The sequence below is a fragment of the Cyrtonyx montezumae genome, unplaced genomic scaffold, assembly GCF_038088225.1.
Source record: "Cyrtonyx montezumae isolate F1298 unplaced genomic scaffold, pur_monq_1.0 scaffold_3, whole genome shotgun sequence".
NCBI classification, from domain to species: Eukaryota; Metazoa; Chordata; class Aves; order Galliformes; family Odontophoridae; genus Cyrtonyx; species Cyrtonyx montezumae.
This window is the reverse complement of record NW_027072034.1, coordinates 139616343-139644276: the sequence shown is the minus strand read 5'-3', so window position 1 is coordinate 139644276 and position 27934 is coordinate 139616343. Positions and strand designations below refer to the sequence as shown.

Here is a 27934-nt window from a genome sequence, read left to right as displayed (position 1 = left end):
CGCTTATCTATCGCAGGTCCCATTCCCCCATGTCCACTGTGAAAGGCCACATCCCGGCTCCTCCCCTTCTGTCGTTATCTCTTTTCATCCTATTTTGCTGCACGCTGACTTTTGATTTAGCTGTGAAATCTTGGGAGAGGAGGGGGCGGCCGGCGACTCGGACACTGCGCGCCTTGCACGCTTCATTCGGCACCCGGCAGCGGCCCCGAGCCTCGCAAGAGCAGACGGACGGCAGCAGCTGCCCCTGCTCCTGGAGAGCCGCCAAGGAGCGGTCGGGAGGAAGGCTCCTCCTTCCCGACCCGGCTCCGCTTTTGCTTTCGCTCTCCACAGGCCGCGGAAGACGGCGTGGTAATCCAGAGGAACAACTTGACCCGTCGCACGGCTCCTGAGGGCCGGGCCGCTCCGCTCCCCCCGCCGCTCTTTCCAGGAACCGGTGGGCGTCGGGGAGGCGTCGCCGGCGGGCGCAGTGCCGCCGAGCCGCGGGCGCTGCCGGTTGGCGGCCGGCGGGGGGTGTAGCCGGACGACGGCCGGCGGTTGGCTGCCACACGGGCGTCGGCAGGAGGGAGCCGAGCCGAGCTGCCCGAGGTAGGTCCCCGCGGCGCGAGCGAGGCCGTCCCGCGGGGGGCTGCGGCAATAAGGGGCCGCGGCAGCGTAATCCTCCCCCTCAGTCTGGGAACGTGGGCTGCTGTGTGTCGCTGTTTATTTCCCTTCTTTTCTGTTTTTGTCTTTCTTTTCGGCCTTGCTCTGTCGCTCCGCGCTGCTTTAAGCTCCGTGCAGCCCGAGCTCGCGTCAGCGCCCCGTGCCTGGCCCCGCTCACATGCGCGGCAGTGCGTGCCAGCCCCGGGCCTGCCGCAGCTCACTGCAGCTGGGAGTGCCGGCCTGGAGCCGGGTGGGACCTTCAGACGCTTAGGGATAGAGATTTTACAGGTTGGGGCAGGAGGGCAGAGGGGATTTTCCAGTGACTGCTCTGGATGTGAAATTCGCATCTTTAAAGCCACCGTCTTGGAGATCCTTGTCTTTCTATCAGAAAAACACCTGAATGCTCGGTATGCCTTGTGCCGGCATGCAGAACGCTTGCCTATCGTAGCAGAGCTCAGCAGCAGCATATGGGAAATAAAAGGGATAATCATCTGCTGTGGGTCTCGTAATGAAGTTTTTCCACTTTGCATGCAGTTTGGTTAGGAAGGAAGCCTGCCACTCCTGACCACACATGCACTGCTGAGCAAACGGTTACTATCTCTTCCTTGTCTTCCAGCTTGTGCCAGAATTAGTTGAGTAAACATAATGAACATTGCTTATACATATTGGGCTTTCCCTTCTCACCACCTGGCTGCCTGCTGCGTTCTGCTTTTTCTTTCTGTGTTGCTATCCATTGTTGGTGCAAGCTTCGACAAGCAGCTGGTGTTTGCACATTTCTGCTGGCAGATGTATTGGTGTTTTTAAGTTTCCAGCATTTTTTTTTATGAACAGAAATTGTAATTAAGTTGATATGTTGAACATGTTAAAAGCCTTCCTTTGCAGTAGTACAGCTTAGTTCTATAAGGCCACCTCACCAACTGGAGATGCACCAAAATACTTCTGGCTTGGTGTCATCTAGGAATGCAAAATTGAATTCTATCCTACAAAAGTGTGTAGCTCGAGTACGAAGTATCTGATTTGTGTTTTACAGCAGATATCAAAGGAGACCAGAACTTTTGCAATGTTTGAAAGATCTGTTTAGATGGACTGTTTTACTGCTTTGTCTCTGCATCACCATCAGGCTTCACCATGATCCGAGCCTTTAGCCACACAGGCAGTAGGTGTGCATTCCTCCATGCCAGGTGCCGGCACCACCACAAGCATGTGCTGGCCATCAGGAGGGAAGATGTCAGTGCATGGGAACGCAGAGCTCCACTGGCACCCAAGCACGTCAAGGAGCTGACACAGATGGGTTACAAAGTGCTGGTGCAGCCATCAAACCGGAGAGCCATCCATGAAAAGGTGAGGTCCTGTTCTGAGATGGAAGTGCAAAACCGTGGCTTGGTTATTAAGTGTGGTACAGGAGAAATACTATTCAAAAGGTGTTACTTGTGTTGTTAAATGTGGAGTTATTGTGTCCTAGTGTAGAGAAAAAGGAATCGTTTGTTTAGATTTTTATTGTAATTGATTTTGGCACACTGAAGAAGTGCTGCGTGCTCTTGAGGGAGAGAGGTTTCTTTTCTTTAATGCTGTGAGCTTCAAGTCTGAAAATATTCTGTCCTAAGGTATCTGAGCCAACAGATGAAAACTGAAACGTAAGTATGGAATTAGTGATCTCTTGCACATATCACCTTTTAATTAAGACACAACACTGGTTTTCACCAACACGTGATCACATTAGGAACATGAGCAAGTTGGAATTTTAGTAGATTTTTTGAGATAATAAAGAGCAAAAATAAATTTTTCATATGGAAAGACATTCTTTCAGCGTGGGCTTATATGTTATAAAATCATGTCATCAGGCTCTTTTGTCAGATTTCTCAGAAATTACTTCCAAGTATTTCAAAATATTGCAAAGAGCTTTTTGTTACTGCAGTACCGTAAGATAATTGAACACAGTGAAGTACTTTCTTTGTAGTCTGTAGATCTAAGATGATTTACTTTGTTCATATGTATGTTTTGGCCTCATGTAATAGGATATTAATGTGGAAATTCAGTTTGATACTTCTTTTGATAATGAGGTTTATGATTGTATCATATGCAGTTACTTGCTTCTACTTTGTAGAATTTTCTGTTTGTGCTCCAAGTTGCTTTTGTGCTGAGATCTAAATATATGTTAAAAACAAACAAAAAACCCTGAAAAAATACTTGATTTTTGTTTTCTGTAGGACTACATCAAAGCAGGCGGCATTATTCAGGAAGATATTTCTGAGGCTTCTCTGATAGTGGGTGTGAAGAGACCTCCAGAGGGCAAGTTAATCCCTAAAAAGAACTATGCCTTCTTCTCACACACCATTAAAGCCCAAGAGGCAAACATGCCCCTTTTGGATGAGATTCTGAGACAGGTAAGTGCTGTCATAACAAGGTCCAGTGGCTGTTGGCACAGGGATCAAACTGAGCTTGATCCTGAAGTCTGGTAGAAAGTTTGCTCCCTCATATGGTTGTTTTCAACATGCGTATTTGTAGGTAGCTCATGAGGACCATTCTCAGGATCCTTCCTTGGAGTTGAGTATTTCTCACTCAGGATCTAGAGCTTGAACCCCTACTGTATTTTTGTGCATATGGCAGACAAGTGAACGTGGTGTACTTGAGAAATGTTCATGCTGCGTGAGCGCAAAGATCTGTGGGCATTATAGGTCCTTACTGAAGAAGTCAGCCCATTTGAACAGGAAAAAGGATCAACTTCTTGTCTGGGGATGTGATGTGCAGCAGCTGGAGTGGCCCATTGGGGTGCTCTGTGCCAAGAGTGAACGTTGAAACGCACAGATCCTTTACAACGTGAATTCAATGTAGTTTTTACATTTTATACTTAAGTCTTGCTCTGCCTTTCTTGTATATTCCCATCAGTCTTTATCAGGAAAGGCATCAGAGGTGAATGAAAAGATAATTTCTAGGAATGCAATGTGCCACTGACTCTGCATTCACTGAAAATTGTAATACTCAATTTGCTGTGTATTTTCAGGAAGTTCGACTGTTTGACTATGAAAAAATGGTTGATCATAAAGGAATGCGAGTTGTGGCCTTTGGAAAGTGGGCTGGTGTAGCAGGTATAGTGCACAAAGTAAAGGCAGGCTTGAAAGAATAACTTCCTGTAATATTTCTGGTTCTGTACGTTTCCTGAAAGTTGGGGCTTTGGAATGCATTGTAGCTGCTAATCTGCTTTTAAGAGCTTTCTTCCTTTCTGTTTTGTGCTGCCTCCTTTTGGTGAGACTACAAGTCAGATAGTACCATGGATTCCTGACAAATCTGCTGTTTCATATTGAAGTCTCATTCATCTGTTCAGCTAACCTGAGGCAGACAACATATCGAGGTCAACTGAACAGATTTTTGAAAGATACTGCTGCTGACAGTTCCATGTTTTAGAGCAACTTCTCTTTATCACTCAGTTTCATATGTACACTGACTTTTGTGAGGCGTGCTTCTCATTCCTTCCTGCCAAACTGCAATTCTGTTTCTTCAGAAAACTCTGTATTACCTCTTTTTGGAATCTGCTGAACTGTACGTATCCAACAGAAGGATATTCAAGTATTGAACAGTTCTGGGATGCATCATCTAGGCCAAGGTCATGGCCTGCTATTGAATTTCTTCTTCACTGGTGTTACATACATTTTCTGTATAAGGAAACTATTAAATCACAAGCAGAAATATCCAGGATGATTTTAGACTTCAGTCACTCTCTGCAGTTTCTAACTGTGCGTATTTGTAATTAACACTGAATTTATATCATAGGAATGATCAACATTTTGCATGGATTGGGTTTACGATTTTTAGCCCTGGGACATCACACTCCCTTCATGGTAAGATTATATGTGGGTTTTTTTCATTAGAAAAATGATGTTCAGGCATCATCAGTATTTGAATGAGGAATGATGTCTCTGCACTTTTGATTTCAGCACATTGGGATGGCACATAACTACAGGAATAGCAGTCAGGCTGTGCAGGCAGTACGAGATGCTGGGTATGAAATTTCACTGGGACTGATGCCAAAATCGGTTGGGCCATTGACATTTGTGTTTACAGGCACTGGTAATGTGTCTAAGGTAAGAATTCTGTCTTCAAGCTGTAACACTGCATTACTTTTAATAGAACTTATTGGCACTTGTTTGCTTGGGCTTCAGGTTTTAATGCATGGGCATTTAACCTTTCAGCTTGCCTAGGGCACATTGAGTGAAGAGGAGTTGTCTTGGGCCACGTATATGTAGGTCACTTCTAAAGTAATGCAACCTATATATTTCCATGGAAACACACACCTGTAAAAACCCGAACCAGCACACATGTCGTGCTGTTGCTGTTACCACTGCTGAAATGCACCACCCACTGCCTCATTGTGCTCACATGCACTGTTTGGTCTCCATCACTGTTCAGCAAGCATTGGTGAATGTCAGTGGTGCCATTTTTTCTGTGTGGAGGAATTCAGTGACACACACCATATGCACTTCCATGTCAGATGTCATTTGTCAGACTGCTCCTTTGCTGCCATCTGTCATATGGCAGCAACATATAATTGGATGTTTGTGGGAAGGTTCAGTCTCTGCTGCTGTACCATCGACATCCGCCTCTGATGTTGTGTGCCAACATAAAATAGGAGGCATTACTTTTGAAGCTGCCCTCCAAAATATAAAATAAAAGCATATAGTAATATATATTATTATTAATAATATACATCTTGGTGATTTTTGTATCTCTTAGGCCCAATGAGCAGTGTTACACTATTTCCACATTCTTTCCTCATACTGAATTCAACTTTTGCTTTACAGGGTGCCCAAGAAATGTTCAATGCTCTGCCATGTGAGTTTGTGGAACCACATGAGTTAAAGGAAGTTTCCCGATCTGGAGGTAGGCTGTGACAATAAATGTGATTAAAAACATTCAAACCTTTTTTTTCTTATCCAAGTATATCATCTAATTATTGTTATTATTTTGCTTCAGACCTAAGAAAAGTCTATGGGACAGTGTTAAGTCGCCACCATCATCTTGTAAGGAAGCGTGATGGAATGTATGATCCAGCAGATTATGATAAACATCCAGAACTTTACACTTCTCGCTTTAACACTGATGTGAGCATCCCTTCTGTTCTTCTGTAAAAAGCTTTTTACAGAATACTGGTAGTTGCTACTCCATTGTCTGTCTGTTGTTTGAGAGGTCATTCATTTAATACAGCAAACCAGGGAGCTTCAACTTCTTCAAGTACTTACACGAGATCAGGCTTCTGTAACTTTCTTTGCAGATTGCACCCTACACAACTTGTTTAATTAATGGCATATACTGGGAACAACACACTCCTCGCTTGTTAAGTCGACAGGATGCTCAGAAGCTACTGGTGCCAGTTAAATCTGCTGCTGGTGCACCTGAGGGTTGTCCTGAGTTACCACACAAGTAAGACACCTCCTTGCAGTAGTAATAGTTCTTCAGTATCATGGTTAAGTTGTAATACTAAGCAGATCCATGACAGTGTCTGGTGAATTAATTTGTTTCTTAAGTTGTTCATCTTACGTGCTGCAAAGTGCCCCACTGATGCTGCTTTTGTTTTTCTGTGACTTGCAGTCTTCTTTCACAGTTTGGAGTTTCTGAAAATACCACAGTGCAAATGACTGGCAGGTGCTGTCTGTCTTTCTGCAAAGGTTGTTCTACTTTTGATCCTTGTGCAGAATGCTAAGATGGGCATCTGAGATTTGTACCTACCGCACCACTATTGCTACAGATGTCTATGCATGAACAGGACTTTTTGGTTAGGGTCTTCTTCCTGATCTCTCATTTGGCTTGTACAAGTTCAACAACTGTTCCTTACGGGCTCTGACTTCTTCAGCAGGTAGCTGGAAGGCTTAGAATCATAGACTCACAGAATGGTTTGGGTTGGAAAGGACGTTTAAGATCACCTAGTTCCATCCCCCATGCAGCAAGTAGGGACACCTCCCACTAGACCAGGTTGCTCAAAGCCCCATCCAGCCTGGCCTGGCTTCTCAAACCTAGCTTTAAAGATAGAGTGTGAGGTATAAATCCAGACTTAGACTCCTTTCAGTGTGGGTTCCAACAGGAGCTCACTCTTTCTTACCCAGCCAATAGTCTAATAGCCCTAAGATGTGTTTTGTAAGGATATGCATATATATCCTGGTAAGAGGGCAGGCTTTTGTCTCTTTGCCCAGACATTTTTCTTTCTGGTGCAGAACAGATAGTTTGAGTTAACACTGAGTGGAGGCAGAGGTTGTTTGTTAGGCTCATGAATGCACCACCAGTGCCAGATGTCTGCTAACTGAGAGGAGGCAGCTGTCCCGTTCCATTTCCTCTTATGATGATGAATTTACTGTACCACAGGATTGCCCAGTGACAAATGTGGGGGAACTGGTAGGTAGATATTGAACAGGAGATGTTGGCAGCACATCACAGAGAAAAAATGACAGATGAGTGTATCTTTCTGCTTTTTGTAATGTTGCAATTGACATTTGGATCCTGTTAGAAATTTTATGACTGCAGTGGCTTTAAGTTTCATTTATGTTTCTTGGAGGTCATTGATTATTTGTTTAAAATCGATACAACTACAACATTGATAGTTCTCATGTGTCTTTTTGTTTTCTTGTTTACTTGCAATCTTTCTCACACATATTTGTTTGTAATTGGGATAATGCTTTTCTCTGTTCTTTTGTTTGATTGCTTCAGACTTTTGGCAATATGTGACATCTCAGCAGACACTGGAGGATCCATAGAATTTATGACAGAGTGTACAACAATTGACAGTCCGTTTTGTATGTATGATGCTGATCAGCATATTATTCATGACAGGTGGGATAGCCTTGAGTTCATACTGTATTCCTCTGTAGTTTGTACAGTGAAATAATGTATTGAAAACCATGCACTGAAAACAATTCTGAAAGATGGGACATTACAAGTACCAAGGATAAGTTGTTTAGAAGAGCTGTATTCTCTCTTTCAGTGTTGAGGGCTCTGGTATTCTCATGTGTTCCATTGACAATCTGCCAGCACAGCTTCCTATAGAAGCAACAGAGTACTTCGGTGACATGCTTTTCCCATATATTGAAGAGATGGTAAGATCTTACGTATGCAACAGCAAGGTAAAAACTTGGACTTTAGCCTGCTAGTTTGTTGCTCTTCTGGTCTCCTGCATACATTTAAAAGAAATCTGCTGTAGAACACAACAGACTTTGTTTTAAAAACAGACTTTCTAAGCCTTGAGGCAATACTTTAAAAAATTCACATGTGACCAAGGAACGTGGATATCTTAGGGATGTGTTGGTAGCACTTTTGTAGGCAGGAAGCAGTCTCTGGAAGGTAGATCATTGCTCATGGACCCTGCTGCATTAGGTGTTGAAATCTGAGAGTGTTTTTGGGCACTCAGCAATCACAGTAAGACCACTGTTTGAATTTTTGTAAAAATCAAAGGACACTTATCAGAGCTGGGATAATTTTAGATTTAGAAAGTACTGGTATTGTTGCATGCATTTAAATGTTGCTTAAAATCTTGATATTTTACTCTGAAAAAATATGGGAAATAAAACAATCTGATTTGCAAAAACTTATCTTCACAGTTGTTATCAGAAGGCTCAGAACCTCTCGAAAACCAGAATTACTCATCTGTTGTTCGAGATGTAAGTTTTGCAGTTTGTCTCACTGCTTGTCTTCCTCTTTCCAACACAGATTCAGAAACTCCTCAAACTTTGTTTCTTTTTTGTTTTTTTTTCTAGGCAGTGATTGCATCCAATGGTTCACTGACAGCTAAGTATGAATATATCCAGAAATTGAGGGAGAGCAGGTATTGTACAGCTTCTTAAGGTTTGGTTCAGAATTGTAAATAAGTATGACTGCATTCTGTTTCCCCTTTAACATTTATTTTATCTTGTGTTTTCGTGGACTGCTGCTGTATTGTATTCAACGTAAATGCCTCCTAGCTTTTTGATTTCCTTCTTCCTTGATGCACACTGTCTAAATCATTAGCATCATAGAATCATAGAATGGCTTATGTTGATAGGGACCTTAATGATCTTTTAGTTCCAACCTGGCCTTGAATGCCTCCAGCAATGGGGCATCCACAACTTCTCTGACAACCAGTGCTGATGCCTCACCACACTCTGAGTAAAGAATTTCTGATATCTAACCTTAATTTGCCCTCTATTGGTTTAAAGCGATCCCCCTTGTCCTATCACTATTAGATGTTGTAAAAAGTCAGTCTCCCTCCTGCTTATAAGCTCCCTTTAAATACTGGAAGGCAGCAATGAGGTCTCCCTGGAGCCTTCTCCAAGCTGAATAAGCCCAACTTCCTCAACATTTCTTTGTAGGAGAGGTGCTCCAGCCCTTTGATTGTCTTTGTGGCCTCCTCTGGACTCTTTTCAATAGCTCCACATCCCTCCTGTATTGAGGGCTCCAGGCCAAGACTCAGTACTCCAAATGGGGTCTCATAAGGGCAGAGCAGAAGGGATAGTCACCTCCTCGTCCTGCTTGCTGCCCCTCTTTTGAAGCAGCCTGAGATACAGCTGATTATTAGTAGTTTACACTGAAGTGTTAATTTTCTCTTCCTGATGTGATCAAGACTATTCATTTTTACTGAAGGCAGAAAATAATAATACGCCAGTATTCTTCTATTATTCCTTGCCATTTTAAAATGGATTTGACATACAGTTCATTGAAAGGAATGGCTGAAAAAGCTGTCTAGTATAGCTTGAATCTAGTTTCCTCAAGTATAGCTCAAGTGCCATGATGCTTAGCATTGTTCAATGGGTGGATGTGTCCAGTAGCCTCTGTGAGGCTCTTTGCCTTTTCATTGTACTCCTGTAGCTTCAGCTTTAGTTGCTGCTTCATCCTGACCCTGTTTCAATAGTTACCTGCCAGTGGTAGCATGAAAGAAGTAGCATTGAGCGAGTTAGCTAGCAGAAGTATAAATAGATTGGATATCTCTTTCATTCCCCCTCCTCCCTGTCGCTAACAAATACATAGAGTTTGCCTATGAAAAAGGTAAGTTTGACAGTAAGTGGTTACTTCTGCCTTCACGTTCATGGTCAGTGCCAGGCGTGCATAAGAGTTGAAGAGTGTGAAAGAGTTGAAAGTGATGTGTCTGGAAGCACTGCATGCACAAGCACATACTAAGAGGACAGTGTTTTGACTTATGCCTGCCAAACTAAGCGGACTTCCTTTGCAACGTTGGGAAGTCTGGTTATGAACTTGTGCATGATGAATTATATATAGGTGTTTGGTTTTTTTTTCATCTGAAGTAACATTCTGTTTGCCTGTCTAAGTGTATGTTTTACTACGCTTACTTTTATCTTGTGTCATCTCAAGAGGCTGTCTCAGTAACAAATTTTCTTATTCCTTACACAGCACAGAGATCTGTTTTTTTTGGCTTTCACCATAATCGTTTGCATGGTCTTGTGTGAACTACCCTGAGAATCTGGAGACTTTCCAAGGGTTTTTTTGGGTAGATTTTTGATATTTCTGTAGACCTGTGTGTTGCATGTGATGTTCAGTTGTTTATTGGTGTTGCTCACTTAGTTACCAGAAAATTCAGACCTGCTAACACTACCCTCCCTTTATTTTGCATACTTGGGAAATAATGCAAATGGAGGTGGGGAGTTCTGCTTAAAGTGTGATAGTTTAGCTAAAGATAGGCTCTTGTTTAGAGCCTTTAGGAATTACGTGTCTTCAATTATTACTCTAATGAAGTTTAACACTGTGTCTAGTTTAGTATCTGAGGGCTCTATTTAGACTAATTGCTTATACCTTTGAACATGTCAAACGTAGGATAGCCAGGTGGTTTTGGCTTAACTGTTCTGGTGCTATCAGAATGCAGGAAAAGTTTGATTTGCTGAACTTTTCTCTGTCTTTTTACTTTCACTCGCTTCATGCCTGCTACCACAGTCCCATTAACAGCATTGTCTTTTAAAGTATTACTTCTGATTGTTCAGAGATTGACATAGCTGGATTATTTAAATTTGTACATAGAGAACTGACAATAATCTGAGTTGTTGTTTTCTGGAATTCTGTTTCCACTCTTGGTGGGTCATCTGGCAGCTCGTGTTTATGCCTGTCCCAGAACAGTTGATCCAAGCGGGATCTAATTCTGAACACTGGAAAAATTTAAAATAAGTGTGATTGCAAAATCCAGATTTCTTTTGTTTAGGAAGTCTCCCCTATGTCAGTGCTGTTGTTCCAAGCTCTGCGTATCACTCCTGCTTTCTGTAAATAAGCAGTGGAGGGGAGTTCTTTGTCTTCCTTTGCCTGAGAAAATGTAGTTGTGGAAGAGGTTGTTCTATTAGAATTGGTAGTAGGAGAGAGACAGTCCCTTGGATTAGTCATGTGAAGAGATATGATGGGCTTGGAACACCTATGAATAGATTGAATAATAAATAAAATCTATGAAACATGGTCAAAGTGTGCAGTAACTTCTAGTAATAAACAGATGATAAACAGATTGTTGTGTCCCATTCAGAGTTAATGGTTGAGAGGTGCTACATTAGAAAAAAGAAGCCTAAAAGTAGAGGAAGGGAAAATGGAACACTGGGAATTTTGGATGTTAATTCAGGCTTCACAAGTAAACACAGGTGGCTGAAATGTGCTTCAGACATGTGGGTTTGGTACTGATTGAACTCTGTCCACTCAGAGTAATCTTTCAGTACTATTGTTTGAGGCCTTCATACCATGCTTTAGGCCGTGCAATACCACTGTTCTTGTCATGCTATTTTAGCATTGCTCTGAGCAGCTGCAACAGCATCCTTCTTTATTCTGGTCATTCTTGAACTGAAAAATCACAACCAAAAATTGAGTTATGTGTGCCATGTAGAGCCCCCAGAAGGTCTGAGATAGACGTTATTTAGAGGAAATGAGGCTGGTCCTCTTCTGAGTATGATAGCTCAAAGCAGAGTCGGTCAGCTAGAGGTCAGGCCTCTGTGTGGCATAATCCACAGTGCAGTGTATGCCTGTGTAAAAACTCCTGGTAGACAAAGGGCAAACTGAGGAACTTCTGTAAACGCTTCTGAGGTTTCCAGTAAATCTGGGTCTTGGAAGTCCCTGACTATAAATTGAAATCTGTTCTTAGAGTATGTAATAAGAAAAACAAAACGTCATATAACTCCATTAATTATGTTAAAACAATAGGATGATAAGTAGCTTCCTTTTCTGGAAGAGTAAAACAAAAGTGATTTAACAAACAAATGCTATTTGCTAAATAGCTTTTAGCTGCGTAGTGATGAAATTCATGAAACATTTTTACATTTGTTTTACAACTTAATGCAAATTCGAGGTAAAAGGGATAAATGTAAAGAAACAAAACATGTTTTCTTACTATAATTTATACATTTTTGAGTACATATTTAAGCAATTGCTGATTGTGCTATTCTGACTGGGAAAAAAAGTGCAAAATCCAGTTGAACACACCTTGTTCTCTAAGTCAATACAAAAGCTACTTAAATTTATTTAGAAAAATATTTAATAGAGACAGTTTTCAAACCTTATCTGCAAACATGATTCCTTAATTGGTATTTGGTATTTTCCTGGGTGTTTTTTTTTTTTTTTTAATCTCTGTATGTTCCCATGATAGACCAATACGAACTTGGTATAACTTGACCAGAATACGTTTACACTAGTGTAAATTTATGTCCTTTAGCACTTACCTGTGTTGTAAAATAATCAAGGCAAACACTGGAATCCCTTTCTGACAGCACTGTGTGACATAGACAGGAAAAAATTGGTCAGCACCCAGTAGGAACTGGAGAAGCAGTAGAGACATTGATGGAATTGATTTTGGTTGTAACAGAGGAAAGAAGTTATGCTGTAGAATAATAGTAGCTTTACTAGATAGTGATTGACCAGTCTTGGGTTAGCTAACCATGAAATTGACTTGGTCTGAATAGAGCTCTTGGTTTGTAGTCTTACTAAAAACATGCTTATTCTGTTAGCTTTAACAGCATACAATTTCTTTCTTCTGTGTGGTTTTTAATTCTGCTTTTAATACCTCCTAGGGAGTACGCCCAGTCACTGAGCATGGGTAATAAGAAGAGAGTTTTAGTACTTGGCTCTGGCTATGTGTCTGGCCCTGTACTTGAGTATCTCACTAGAGATTCTGACGTTGACATCACCATTGGTATGTAAAATGTTTCTTGTTTTCCACTTAAAAATTATGCTTTCTGTATGTTATATAGACTTAGTCCGAACAGCTGGTTTGGCTGTCTTTCTCATAAGTAATAAATGAATCAGAACTGATAAAACCTTTGCTATTATGCACTACAGAAAAGGGTGTAGTAACTTTCTGAGCATTTTGAGTTCATATAATTTATTTGAAGATGATACATCAGCATGAAAAGTTTACTGTTTGCATATAGAGAAGTTAGAAATAAGCATTTTTCCTTCCAGGCTGCTTTCAGCTCATGATTGGTGTTACCCTTTGCAGTAGTAACCACAATACTTTTAACCTCTGGATAATGACTTACCAGGAAGAAGAGGTGTACTGTGAGTTAGCTGTACACTTGTTATTGGTACAGCCTGACGTGGTAAACAAGAAAGGATTACAGCACTGTGCAACATCCATTCCCTCACCAGCAAGGAGGCTGCATCAAGTCCCTGAAATACAGTAGCAGTAAGGGAAACCAAGCAAACTGGAGGATCTGTTTTGCCAAGCGCTGTGCTTACATAGGAGATGCCTCTTACCTGGGTAGCTTAAAAACATGCAGTTTCTACAGTACTACTGAAAAAAAAAAAAGCTTGAAAGGAAAGAGACACAAAGACATCACTTTTCTAATAGTTGATGGCAGGCAGGTAGATGAAGAGAGTGTGAAATGCACCTCACAGTGCCACGTTTGATTCCCTGCTGTTAGGCTAGACCTCTTTAAATCCAAGCGGTTGGTGCCTTGAATGAAATATTTAATTAGAAAACCTTCATATAATGAAATTTCTTTCCTTTTGTTTTGAATTTATTGACTGCTTTGCTTAGCATTGTTTCCTCAGCAAATGTTGATTCACAGAGCAGGTAGAATTGCTCTCTGACAATATTTACTTCCCTTTGACTTTGGAAAGAACATGAGGAAATAGGACTCCAACTTAGAAGCACAGATGCTTTTAATTCTGTGTAAGCCTCTGCCCCACCTGCTGCCTTCATTGCCCACTCCTTTCTCCTGGCTGTGTTCCCACGGCCTTCCCTCTGCTGGATGCATAGCGCACGAGGGCAGGGAACCAGTTCATTTTAAGTCAGATGTGGCAAACACTGGCTGCTTTTAACTTAGGTCATTTTTCAAGCTTTACTTTCCTTATTATGCTCAGTACTGATGGCAGTGCAAGTGAGATAAAAGGAAAAGAACATGCAGAGGTAGAGACTGGATTTCTCCCTTTTATTGATAATATCAGCACATGGAGGGTTTGTATGGCTAAGCCGTGGGTAAATATTGGAACTAGTCAGACTGAATGTTGGCCTTTTAGTCATACCTTGTCTTAGCAGAAGCTTAATGTTTTTGTAGTGTTGGAAATAGTGAATGATGTGAATTTTTTTTTTTTAATCTGTTAAGCTGATTTTGGCTACAAGTAAGAATTTTCTTATAATATACTGAAATGGTTTTGAAATACTCCTTCGTACAGACTTACCTGGCTGTGTGGAATGACAGAAAGGGTGGGTTTTTCCAGGTGTGAGATGTGTTTGTCTGCTAAGTCTGTTACTTGGCTGTTTGGAGACGTGTATTGATTATAAGTCTGCTCTTTACATCTGAGAGTGTTTTAGTTTCTTGTTCTTGAGTTGTAGCTGCCATGGCTTGACACTAGCAATTAATAATAAAATTTACTACCCTACAGGTTCTTCATGCCTATTTTCTCTTCATCTCTTAGTGAAAAGAAGGCATTTGTGCAACAGTTTCTTCAGGAGAGAAGCTGACATATATAAAACACAATTATACATGAGTAGGCTTTGGATTGTTTCCATCTTTGGGTAACTGATGGTGGTTTATTTTAAAACAGCTTCTGTGATGAAGGAACAACTTGAACAGCTGTCGAAAAAATACAGTAACGTTACTTCAATTCATATGGATGTTATAAAGGATGAGGAAAAGCTGTCCTCTTTAGTGAAGAAACACGACCTTGTGATCAGGTCAGAATTCTGGGTAAAATAGGACGGGCTCAATGCTAAGTCGTGCTGCTCCTTTCTCCTACTTCACTGACCTAAATCAGTGTGGTAAATGTATGGATCTCTTATCAATTTACTAGACCTTTTCATGGAATGTAAATGGCAATAATAAATGTATGTAAATAATATTTATATTATCTCAATGCCTGGGATCATCTTTCTGTACGTAAATAGTCACAACTGGCACTGCCTTCTTATGTAGTACATCAGCAAGATGTTTTATATCTTATTCAGCATGCCTATGTAGAAGGCCTTGAAAAGAGGTCCTTTTGTCTATAAGGAGAAATGTGACAGAAAAAGTGTTAAAGAATGTATCCCATGTTATTTTGCGTGCTCTTCTGGGTCATGCAGCAGTGTTTCTCTGATAGGGTAGCGTTTTACTTGTGTGGGTGTGAAACTGCTGAGAGCAAGGCAGAGATGATTTCTGCATTTACTTGAGCTTTTTTGTAGGCACTGAAAAAGCATTAGTGAAAGTCTTCCAGTTGGGTTGGATTTTGATGTTGTCACTGTGTTGGATTTTGATGTTACATAATTCTCTTTCAATTTGTAGTTTGCTGCCTTATTCAGCACATCCTTTGGTTGCTAAGAAATGCATCAAAAACAAAGTGAACTTGGTAACAGCCAGCTACTTAACACCAGCCATGAAAGAACTCCAGGAGAGGTAGGTCTGGGCAGCACTCTGGTGTAGTTTCTGGTGCTAACTGAATAGTTTGCAGTGATTTATATTTGCAGCCCTTATTGTGAATGACTGTTTTCTACATTCTGTCTGCTTCCCTTCCTACAAAAGAAGACACTTTAAGTACTTTTCCCCACAGTTGCTTATGGAGACTGTAGCAGAAGACAGTGAAGTGTGCATGTCCCAGTCTGGTCAGGCTACTGCTCTGAACACTGGTGTACAAAGTTCTGCATGTCCCATTTTAGTCCATGTCATTGTGCCTTGTTCTCACTCCTCAGACCTGCTTTGAAGAAGGAGCTGTACTGTCCTGTTCCACCAGTGGCAGCAAGCTTGATTGTTATCATTTGTCTTCGCCTTACACAAAATCAGTCTTGGCTTATTGGATCAAATTGGTGACTGTTCTGACTATTCTGATGTTTCTTTTGTTCTGTTATATAATGGAAAGTTGTTTTTGGCATAGAGCTGCTCTGAGTCACAGTACTAGAACTGAAGAGTCAATTTGAGTGGGATGGGAATCCAGTGTACAACATTTCTGAAAGTGATAAAACAGAAGGCTAGATGTGTAGCAGAAATGAGAGAGGTTTGTGCACATTTCTTCTCCTTCTTGCTGTGATACCAAGAGGACATATTGTTCTTGCCTAAAATGTCAACGCCTTCCTCTCCCTCCTCAACAAACAAATCATAAACCCAAACCACATGAACTCTCTCCTCTCCATGGTCGAAACATGAAGTGTTTTATGTTTGTTTGGTTGTTTTTTTTTTTTTTATTTGTTTTTAAATAAATCACTTCAGCTTGCTATGATAACTGAGCTGCTCTGGGAATAGGAAACTGTATATATTTTTGCAACCACAAAAACAAACAAACAAAAAAGCCACAACCAAACCCAAGAGCATACAACTTAGGAAAGAAGATCTTTCTGTCTCTCTGTGGGGAACTCTTAGTTTAGGGCTGTTGTGACTATCCATGTTCTGTAGTTTGCATTACTGCCTTTGTGTGTTATGGTACTGTCCAGTAGAATATGGCATACAGAGTGGCTTTTGAGGATTTATTTTTCCACCATCCCTTAAATCATGTGTGTCCAAGCTTTTGGCTTGCCTAGGCCTCATTAAGGGAAGAGGAATTGTCTTTGGATGTGTATAAAATCTATATTGTAGTTAATGTATATAAACAACAAAAATTATTTTATTTTTTATTAAAACATAAAAAAGAGAAAAGGTAAACCATAAAATGAATGGGATATTGTGACCTTATTTTTGTGAAACCAACAATCAGTGTGCTTCAGTGGAAGTGGTCGCAGGCCTTTGTAAGTTCTCAAGGTGTCTGTCAGAGATTTTTTTTTTTTATGAAATTTTGCTCTTCCTGTACTTCATCCTTGAAGACAGTTCTTCAGAAATATATGTACAGCCAAAAGGGATGATATGAATCATGCATGATTGTGCAGAGAGGGATATTTTTCTTTGGTAAGATAGGTCTCATACAAGTCTGGTAAAGAAACATGATGGTATTTTTGAGTTGAATGTCTGATTGCAGCTCCATACATTCTGTTTGAAAATTTGCAGGTAATGCATTTAATGTCAACTGAAAATGGAGTTGCAAATATACAAAAAAAAAAAAAAAGATGCTTTTTTGGTAATCTTGAAACCTATTCTCAAATTCCTTTATCAAAACAGAAAGCACAGCTGAATACTTCTTGCTCTTCTCAGGACTGTGTTTAGCCAGTGTATTAAAATGCATACAAATATTTGCCATCACTAGAGGTAACACTGCTCTGTGCCCTCCCTACGTCCTGGTTTCAGCCCATACGGTGCCAGTGTTTGGTGGCTGTGAGCAGTGATAGCACAGCTGGGCTGGGCCACTCAATGGGGCAGAGCTGCTGCTGTGATGGCACAGGGCCAGCTGGGCAGGGCTGTATGCCACCCATGGGTTGGGCATGCCTGCTCTACATGTTCCACTCAAGTTAAAGAAAACAAGGCTATAATTTCTAAGGCAGTTGCACCTTCTGGAATTTTAACATCTGCTTCTGTTTTTTTTTTTTTTTTTCCACATGAACTCCCAGAAAAAAGTTTGGGGAAAGTTTTCTGGGTCTCCTTTGGACAGATTTTGTGAAGGAAAGGCCTGTAGGGTCAGTGTTCTGACGTTTGTCACTTTCCTCTACTTCTAGCGTGGAGGCTGCTGGTATCACAGTTATCAGTGAAATGGGCTTGGATCCTGGTCTTGACCACATGTTGGCAATGGAATGTATTGACAAGGCAAAGGAAGTTGGTGCTACGGTAAGGTTGGCAGATTGCACGTGTGTAGTGCTGTTCCTTCAACAGCTGACCTTGAGCCACACCACCAATGCATAATGGACTCTGTTGCACCTTAGTTTCTCAGATGCTTAGAATTTGGTGCCAACTTACCCAATTGGTGTGAGTCCATCACTTAAGATGCCTTTGCCCCAGGTGTTTTTGCTATTTCATGGGCAGTGCCTGCAATGAGAAGGATTGTTGTTGCTTAGTGAAGTTCTGCTTTCCCTGTCTGCTGCAAATCTTGTAATTTGGCCATAAAGGAATTACTTTAATGGAGTTTGAAAACTCAGGGGGATTCTGTAGGATTGCTGTGTACTGTTTCTATCCCGTGTCTATCATCTGTTTCTTGTTTCTCACCTGTGGACAAATCTGACAGGTTGTATCCTACACTTCTTTCTGTGGTGGCCTGCCAGCTCCAGAGCACTCTGATAATCCTCTGAGATACAAGTTCAGTTGGAGCCCTCAAGGAGTCTTGCTGAATACCATTCAGTCTGCTACGTATTTAAAAAATGGAGAGGTGAAGTAATCCTATCATTTCCATTTGAAGACAAAGAAGATGTCACAAGGCTCAGGAGGGAATTGGGATTTGTGCTGTGTTTATTCTTAAGCAACTGACAGTCGCCTAACTGCGTTGCATGTATTAATTAATCCCATGTTCTGAGTATAATGGTGCCTTTCTGCTGCCAGCTTTTAATTCCTAATACATGGAATGCCAAAGAAGTGTATGCTGATGACTGAGGCACTGGCTTGAGGTTCATGTTCTGGGTTCTACTTCCATGTAGTGCTTTTGCCACCTAATTGCCCGGCGTCTGGCTCTTTGAAACAAAAATGAATGTGCATCCTATTTGCTTTTCTGTCTGATTGCTTTTGCAAACCAAACAGCTTAATTCTGTACTTGCAGTGTCATTACGTCTGCTTGTAGAAATACCATCATTTGTGTAATGCTGTTGCAAGCCATTATCACCTTTCTGCTTTCCATTCCTGTTTGATCACTCCTGCTTGCTCAGTATAGTTACCAAGCAGGGTTCTTCAAATGTCAAGGAGACATCTTGTATAACTACCTTAACAGTTGGCTAATTATCTAAACTTTTCTATCAGCAAAACTGGGAAATCTTTTGAGATGTTTTGTCATGATGATACTGTAGTAAGGAAAAGTAAAAATTCAGGCCTTGTGCACTGGATCTTTGTTAAAAAGCAGCAGCACAGAGTTATAAATTTCAAATGAAAGGGTCTCTTAGTGTGAAAACATTTCTTAATTTAAAACACATTGCATCCATGTGAATTATTCATTATCAAGAGCACTGCATAAGCTTGCCTGTAAGCTGCACAATTTTTCCTCCTTGACACTTATATCTTTAGCTGTCTTTGACTGTTGTGCAGGATTATTCTGCACAAGTGTCTTGTCTCACAGACAGTAAGATCTTGCAGTTTTGATGAAGACTTGGTTGCTTTAAGCCTTCTTCTAGAAGGAAAACTTGTCTCTTTACCCTGAAGTAACAAAATGAGTTAGTATGGATGCTGTAGAGCAGCTCTGTGCATCAGCTGCTTTTATTAAACAGAGTTGAAGGCTTTATCTGGGAGAGATCATAGAGTTAGTCAGCACTGTTCTTGTTTTCCTTCAAAGGTGATTCTGTCTGATAAAGATACTAATCAGTGTGATATTGCCTGCTTTATTTTAATGACAAACAAAAACAACAACAACAACAACAAAAAACTCCCCAGAAAAGAAACAAAACAAGCAGAGAGCCTGTGGGAGCATCTACTATCTCCCTTGTGTATTTTGGGGAGTTGGTCCAAAATTGCACTAATGTAAGTGCAGTGGGATCCTGCAACCTTAACACAAGTGCAGCAGGAATTACTAGAATGTGTTAGCAGGACATGAGTCGTTCTTGTCCTTTGATTAGTAACAGCTGACATAGTACATGCTCCTCCATCACAGGATATACTTAAATGGTTTCTGCAGCTGCTTTATTTAGATTGAGCCTTTGTTTGTGCCAGAAACACTAAGCGTAGCGTTCTTACTTTAAGCACACTTCATCTTTTCTGTTGTAAAGTAAATTAAATTGCTACAACAAAATAATACTGCTGTTCTTTCACAACACTCAGGTTATCAATATTCCAGCGGGAGGAGCGTTGCTTGATTCTGTTACTGCAATGGATTTTTATCCAGGATTAAATTTGGAAGGTTTTCCCAACAGAGACAGTACAAAATATGCTGAGCCATATGGAATTCAGACAGCTCACACTTTATTAAGAGGCACCTTAAGATACAAAGTAAGTTTTGGTCATTTTATTGCTGTTATTATTATCCTGAGGAGATAAATGCTGACATTTCAATAAAACTGTATTTGAAAGGCAGCCCATTATAGTTCTGTGCTCTCTATTTATGAATTCTCTTTATCTCAGCTGAGAAGTAATTGAAAACATAGATCTACTTCGTTTATTTAACAGATATTTATTGTTGCAAACCAGAAGAATAGCTTCACTGGTTTTAGGCACCCAGTCAGCTTTAACTTGTTATTCAGAATATTAGAGGCGTCTTTTTTCCGATTATTTTATTGGTCAATGTATGCTAAAATAATATGAATCTAAACCCCCTAATGAAGTCTTGAAAAAAGCTTTTATGGATATCTCATCTTTTTGAGTTAAGGTTTTTGTCGAGGTTTAAATTGTTCTCTTTTGTGCATGGCATGAGAAATGGCATACATATTTTCCCTGTGTTACAATAGAAAAGGAGGTTTTTTTCTTCATTTCTGGGAGGGAGGAAAACTTGCTTAGCAGAGGAGGATGGAAGGCCGACGTGGAGGTACACGGGTTACAAATTGCAATAGCTCTCTTTTTGTCAGCCTAGATACGATCTCTTGTTCAGAAGTTAAAAATATGTGGAAGGCATCTGTCTTGTCAAGAAGTCTTAATATGACAGTATCTACTCTTCCATTTGGTGCCTGGTAACATTTTCTTTTGTATAAGCATTAGAACAAGGGGGAAAACAAGCAACAAAACCATGTCAGAGTGGCATACAGTTTTTCTTGCAGCACAGCTGGTAACGGTGTTTCTTTGGTTAACATTGCTTTCCTAATCACCAGAGGAGACCTGTGGCTTTGGGTTGGGGTGATACTGTCAGAGCTGTGTGGAGGAGCCCCACCTGTGCAGTATGTCCATGTCAGCATGTACCTGGCCACATCCTGGCCCTTCACACGTGCTGCGCAGTCATGCAGTGCAGCAGAAGTGATTGTTCAGTGCAGAGGCTGCCATCTCCTCAGTGCCATTCATAGACTGAGTTCAGGTGGCTAATGGAGTCGTTTATAAAGAGGTATCCCAGAAGGATCTAACTGCAAGGCCATCTGAGCTAATAAACCTGTGCTGGTGGAGGGAGCTCCTTGTTATAATTAGCCATCTCTTAGGGTGCTTTATTTCCAGCAGTCCGTTGATTGTGGTTTTAGTCACTTGCATATAAGTGTTTTTAGGTATTCAGTAGCTGTGTGGGAGTTGTCCTTGTTACCATTAATGGGAAACAAATAAAAATGAGTAGAAAATGGTTGACTTATTCTGTTATGCAGTCTGTTATCCTTTGCAGTTCCTTTTAAATGCCATTCCAGTCTTGTCTTGGTTGTTTCTCTAATGTTCCTGAAGAAACGATACAGGGAGTTCTTATCTTAAGAACTAGTTTATTTAATATCAATATGATTATACAAGTGTAAAACTGCCAAATTGAGATTTCAGTTGTCTTTTCCATAGACTGCTTAGTGCCCACCCAGCTGGTTGAACTGCCCTGCCTGTAACAATGTGCTGGAGTTCTGTCTGGTGCTGGCCAGCTTGGCTCTTCAGTCTCCTGAACCAGTTCTACTTGCTACAAGAATACTAATGACAGGATAAAATAATAAATGATTAAAGAGGGTGTAGAAAAAATAGAGTGAGAGGTGGAGACCCAAGTATTGGTCTACCATTGTAACCCCACTGGAATCATGTTGTTTTGACTGTTTTCCCATTGGAATAACAGCACAGCCATTGTTGCAACCACCACTACTTTAAAACTGAAAAGAAATATCTCAGTTTCAAGTGATGACTGTTTTTAACCACATTTTTGTTTTATTGCAGGGATACTCTAAAACTATGGGAGGCTTTGTAAAGTTAGGGTTAATTAACCCAGATCCTTCTCCTTTGCTGAGCTCAACCACGCCACGTTTGACTTGGGTGAGTTTCTCTGATGACTGTCTTCTTTTCTCTGTTTAACTAACATTTTCCTTATTTCTAGGCTTGAGTGTCCTTTATAATGATAATCTTGTATTGTGTCCTCATCTTCTCTGCTTTTTATTTCCAGACATCAGGAAATTTTTTTTTGTCAGGAACGCAGTGCAGGTTACCAAGGGTGTCTGGATGTTTTCTGAATGGAGCTAGACAAAACCATGTCTGACATGAGTGCTGGCATAGGCCTGCCTCAAGCAGGGCTTTGGGCTAGGTGACTGCCATGTCCTGTCTGATGTTCCTAGGAATTGTCTTTAATTTTATGCTAGTTAGCTGGGGAAAAAATCTGACACTGATGGAATGTCAGATGTACCAGCTAAGGAACTTGTCTAACGTGTGTTCTTCTGTTCTATTTAAGATTACCAGTGGGAGATGTTTTGTGGAGGAGTGACGGGGAGAGTTTCAGTGTGCATTAAATGCTGTTAGAGAATGACACTGACCTTAGCTTTTTTAATAAAACTGGCATTGCTCACTTTCTTGTCTATCAAGGCTATTTATGAGTAGGGAGTAGTTTTGCTTTCCATGTCAGTGGACAATGCAGTAGCATTGCTGTATCTTAATACCCCTAGAGCTTTATAATGCGTGGGCCTCTAAAATATCTTAATTTGACCAGGGATTGTAGTTTGTAGAAAAGAACAATAAAACATGGCAGCCAACCTGTGGCTTAAATAATAAGCTGCTGTTACATTTCACAGTCAACACATTGGTTGTCTCTGTGGGCGAAGTAGGGAATTTCATATCTCAGTATGGTTTAGAGTGAGCTGTGTATACAGACAGCTTTTTGCTTGCATAAATGTCATGAAAAATTTGTCTCCAGTTCTGCAACCCCTTGGGACAGCAACTTTATTATTCAGATACAAAACTTTCAAATCTCTCTCCTTTTTCCTTGTGCTTTTATCAGCATTAATCTGGAAAAAGACCGAAGGCACATGCTGCATTATGGTCTGAGGAAAGCACAGTGCTTTTCTGAAGATGTTATTATTTTGAGTAAATAACTTCTTGAATATTCTCAAAACCAAAGAATGAAGAAGTTGAAGAGGCTGAATTGTGGTTATCTCTATTGGAGAGCACTGCTCATCTTCCCAGATTCCAGAGAGCTTCTAGGCTGCCATTTCAGCAGTGTGTCCCTTCTGTCAATCAGCATCCTAAAATGGGCTTGGAATGGTTTTTATTTGTCTAAATGGCTTTTGCCCACTTTCACTTTTAGGATTGACATATACAAATTTTATGTGCAAAAATTGCTGTCATTTCCAGTCCTTCTGGCCTTAGTGAATAAGGACACAATATTGTGAGATCTGTAAAATTAAATAGAAACTCATCAGTCCCACTGCAAACCTTGTCTCAGAAGTATTACTACATTTTAGTACTTTTTTTATCTCCCTTATATTTTTAGTTTTCTCATGAGCTTGTCAACAGGCTGTGCAGTTCTTGCTTGTTTGTAGCTCCATATTGCTGCAAACAAAGCAAGCAGTAACTCACATCTTGATAACACAGAATGTTCTTCAGATATGATAAAAAAATAAATCAGGAAGCTTTTTGGTAATACTTTCACAATTATGATAGGCTTGTTCATCTCACTGGTCAGTGCCTTTCCTTTTAAAAGGGGCATTCTCAATGGTGGGTACAGAATGTTTTGGGGAAAAAAAATAATCCCTGTTCTCATTTGCTGTGATTAAAAATCTCAAACTGTCTCACTTCTCCTGTTTGTGCAGCCTGTATTCTCAGAAATAGTGGATGCTAACTGAGCTCAGATTCTAGAAACCTTAACTGAAAAGCAGTGGGAACAGATGTCAGGTCTTCAGGAACATTTTAATTTTCTTTTAATACAGAAAGAGCTCATGTGCAAACTGGTTGAAATTCAGTCTCCTGCTGAGTACTCTGTGCTTAAAGAAGCTGTATTTAACAAGCTGGAAAAAGACAAAAGCCAGCTGGAGGCTGTGGAATGGTAAGATGTTTCAGTAATTTTAAACCATTTTGTTTAGGAAAAAAAAAGTTGTCAATTCTGGTTCAGGTTCATGTTGAAACAAACTGATAAATGCTGAGCAACCTGCAAATCACAAAACAGAGAACTAAGTTGTTGATGTGTGGTGGTATCAGTCTTCTCTCACCTCTGCCAGGCTAGGATTACTGGGAGATGAACCAGTTCCAGCAGCAGATTCCATCGTGGGGGCTCTTGCAAAGCACATGGAGACGAAGCTGCCTTTTGGTATGTGAGAAGTCCTGCTGTCTTTCATGGTTTTCACTGGGACAAATCAACATCTCTTACAACATTAATTTCAACAGTTTGTATTTCAGTGTCTCGTAATGTTCCCTGCTCCAACTGTTGTTTTCTTTCCCTTTTATATTTCTCATCTCATCTGAATCTTCTATCCTTTATAGCCCCGATCTGAAGTGTAAATTATTTCCCCAGTGTAAGTGATGTGTACCCGTAATGCCTTGCTTGGCAGGAGCCTCAACTTGGTAGAACTGGAATGCAAGTAGCTAATTAATACTTGGTGTCTTTTTCTGTTAGGCACTGGGGAGAGAGATATGATTGTTATGAGAAATGAAATAGGTCTGAGGCATCCTTCTGGCCATTTGGAAGACAAATTTATTGACCTGGTTGTCTATGGTGATAACAATGGATATTCTGCCATGGCCAAAACAGTAGGATACCCAGCGGCTATTGCTGCAAAGATGGTTCTAGATGGTAAGTGACAGGTCAGCCTTCAGTAACTGTACTTCAACCTCTGTATCTACCTGCCTGTAGAAAATAATATGCAGTTTTCCTGAAGTATATATCTGTATTAATTTTAATTGATCAAACTTTTCTTGTCTCCTTACAAGAATATTTAATCTGCATGCTTGCATTATTTAATGACAGTTCTTAATTTTCTTCTGCATTTGTAGAGATTTTGTTCATTTAGTCTTAAGTTTTTCATTGGCATAGAGGGGACCTTTATTATTATAAATTACAGTTGTTCACCTTGAGGAACTATATCACAGTGAAACAGGTTAACATACTTGTGATAAGATAAACTGGTGACTTCTGCTGTTGCTTTCCAGACTGATTAAATTTGAGGTTGGGGCATAATACTGGAAGTACTGTGTGTGTATATAGACAGACACACTGGCCAGTTATCATCATGTAAGCATAAAATAGTGTGGGGTGGTAGTTTGTTGTTGTTGTTTTGTTTTGTTTTCTTTTGCCTTTAACCTCTAGATCTCCATTCCTTTCCTGGTCAGCTGAAATGATCAAAACTGTGTTTTCTTTCTTTATTTTTTCTTTTTTTCTTTTTTTTTTTTTTAGTTTATTTAAGTTCAGATGCTTTTTACCTAGCCAGTTTGCTCTATGAATCAAACAGAAGCTGTATTTTAAGCACAGTGTTCCTTATTTTTTGGTACAGTACTGGTGCTGTGTAAGAATGTAGCACCACTCACTAAAAAAAGTCTGTGTAATTGCAAATTGCTATTTGCATTTGCATGTTGACCTTCACACAGACACGCAGTAACTTTAACACTTAACACTTTTTTTCTTTCTTTCTCCTTAATTTCAGGTGACATAAATACCAAAGGCATGGTTATACCATTGACAAAGAAGATCTATGGACCAATACTGGAGCGTGTTAAGGCAGAAGGCATTGCATACAGTACTCACAGTGTTATCAGACAGTAACTGGAAGCAATGGATTGAATCTGGTGTTTTGTCAGTGTTTGCTTTCCTGCACATAAAGCTTGAAGATTCTAAACTGGGACCATTTAAAGACAGGATCTGGTATTTCACACCCAAGTGGTGCCTTCTGTAGAATTGATGACCTGACTTTGTTGTAGAAACTGTAGATACTCAGATGTGTGAGTTACGTTATTTTCAAAACTTCTACACACGTTTCAGCACCAGTCAGATCTTTACTTAGATGTTTTCTAAAAGAACTTGTATTTTTAAATTCAGTTAATCTCCTGATTGTATAGGGTGGGTTATTACTGAGACAAAATTCAGCTGAAAGGCAAATCCACCAATGACATTTGTGTGCCTGAATGAATGGAAATGAATTCCATTTATTGTTTGATTCTATTTTTCATGTACCATAAATCATTTAGCAGGGACAGAAGTTATACTTAAAATGTAACTCTTATCCTTTTCCCTTTAACACTAAATGTGAACATTTTCACAGTAACAGAAAATAGTTTGGAAATACTGTGCTACCAGCAACTAAAAGCCTATTCGATATTGAAGATGTTCAGCTGTTAATACTTGAAACCTAGGTCTTAATACTTGTTAAGTCTTTCTCTTATGAATGTATACTTGAATTCATAGGTGGAGGGAGTGTGTTTAAAACTACTCTTCCTCCCATACCCTTTCCTGGCTGCAGTATATTGAAATAGCTGCTGCGTGCTGCTTTCTGTTAGGAGAGCACATTAGCACTTAGCTCTGCAGCTTGGAAGAGTATTCTTAAACATGCTGCAGTTAACGTGCTCCCAGTTTGTTCTAAATGACATTTACTCTTTTAACTTTCCCTGTGTGCCTCATCCAAGTTAAGAACTGTTACAGAGAGAATTGCCTTGTGTAAGCAGCTTTGAAATGCAGTTAGAAGTTTAAATAATTACTTTTTGAGCTAACTTCTGTCCTTTCTCTATCATGCTTTTGGGTTGTTGCTTTGGGTGCCTATTCATACTACTCAATTCACTGCCTCTTTGGAGAGATGAGGGTTTACCAGTGCACCAGCTCATGTGATGCTAAGTGCTGTGCTGCACAGCCATGCTGGTCCAGCTCTAGCAGCAGTGCAGCTGTGACAGCTCTGAGCTTTAGCCTGAGTTCAGCTTTTCTCTGATAAAACAGCAGCTGCTTCCTTCTAGTTCAGGACTGCTTTTATAGCTTTAGCTCAGGGATTTCTGCAGCACCTTGCAATGCAAGCATGGGCTAGACTTTCTAGTGTGAAGCCAGACCTACCAATTGCAGTGGGACTTGTGCAGAATACTGGTTTTTGGAATCTGTCTCCTTTCAACTTTGCTCACATATGCACTTTGCTGATAAACGCACAGCCTTTCATCTGCTGAGCAGCACAGTACTACTAACACAGTCCTGAAGGGCTGCTCCAGATGTTTCTCTGTCTGGTAGGAAAAGCAGCCATAAGTATTTGGTCTCCAAGTCTTTCTACTCAAGATTTGGATTTGCTTTTTGTATATGTAATCAAGTAGCAATGGCAATAAAGAGAATGCTGAAAGGAGCCAACGGGGGAAGGAAGAATGAAGGTCAAAGAGTCAAAATCTGACTCTTTATACTGAATCAGTGAATGCCTTCTTGCTGTCAAATCTGTTTTCTGTTACATTGCTATGCACATTCTAAGTATTGGATGAAATCCTGGCTCCATTAAGCTGCTTCCCTTCCTACTGCTGTCAGAGGGTATCTGTTACATGGCTTGCATGTGCATCTGCAGTAAGGATGGTGTCTGGAAGGAATATTCTGCTCTCTGCTGCCTCCTCCATCCCACAGGTTGATTAGAGGCCGACAGCTGAGGTTTAATTTTAAACTTCTATCTGCTGGTTTCTTCCAGTTCAATACAGCGTGACACCAGGATCTCATTTAAGAATTCTGTTGTCCTCCTTTACCCCACAAACACAAAACCATGGAGTTAGGGCTGCATGTTTATGTACACCTTCCTTCTCTGCCCAGAAGATGCGATGTGCAAAGAAAATTGGAACTTGTTATTTTTTAAAGGCTGTAATAACCCTGGAATGAGTGTGTTTTCTTCAAGAAACAGTATTTTTGAAAAATTTTGTATCAGAATAGATTTGTTTCCCTGTGCAGTGCTGTTTTTTGTTTTCTAAGCGTAAAATGTATCGCTCAGCTTCTGTATGAAGGTTAGATTTCAGCCCTCTCTGTGTATTATTGGAAGATGGTTGTATGGTGTTCACAAAATTGCTTGAGAAATAAATCTGAAATCCACTGTCTCTTTGGCATCTTT

The 27934-nt window shown here is 40.4% G+C and overlaps 1 protein-coding gene across 3 annotated transcripts; it reads left to right on the top strand.

The window, feature by feature from the left end:
- The first annotated feature begins 1632 nt into the window (after positions 1–1632).
- On the top strand, positions 1633–26891 carry AASS (aminoadipate-semialdehyde synthase). Of its 3 annotated transcripts, none has more exons than XM_065743502.1 (23): positions 1633–1980; positions 2847–3023; positions 3641–3725; positions 4408–4475; positions 4572–4718; positions 5436–5514; positions 5608–5735; positions 5906–6054; positions 7333–7455; positions 7607–7718; positions 8220–8279; positions 8376–8443; positions 12639–12760; positions 14617–14746; positions 15333–15443; positions 17621–17729; positions 18124–18264; positions 19854–20021; positions 21846–21941; positions 23822–23937; positions 24110–24198; positions 24505–24681; positions 25529–26891. In XM_065743502.1, exons 1-23 carry the CDS (start codon positions 1768–1770, stop codon positions 25645–25647), a joined length of 2787 nt encoding a protein of 928 aa, XP_065599574.1. In that variant the 5' UTR covers positions 1633–1767; the 3' UTR covers positions 25648–26891. The 3 variants fall into 3 exon arrangements, with proteins under 3 accessions (XP_065599574.1, XP_065599575.1, XP_065599576.1); XM_065743503.1 differs by having other exon boundaries at positions 2847–3027; positions 3645–3725; XM_065743504.1 differs by lacking the exons at positions 24110–24198; positions 25529–26891 and having other exon boundaries at positions 24505–24631.
- The last annotated feature ends 1043 nt before the right edge of the window (positions 26892–27934 follow it).

What these genes read in the sequence shown, in the direction of transcription:
- AASS (XM_065743502.1), top strand. Translation starts at nt 1,768, where the DNA reads ATGATCCGAGCCTTTAGCCACACAGGCAGTAGGTGTGCATTCCTCCAT. An exon ending in ATGAAAGAACTCCAGGAGAG is followed by an intron (nt 15,444 to 17,620) that starts GTAGGTCTGGGC and finishes CTCTACTTCTAG; the next exon opens with CGTGGAGGCTGCTGGTATCA. An exon ending in GAGGCACCTTAAGATACAAA is followed by an intron (nt 20,022 to 21,845) that starts GTAAGTTTTGGT and finishes GTTTTATTGCAG; the next exon opens with GGATACTCTAAAACTATGGG.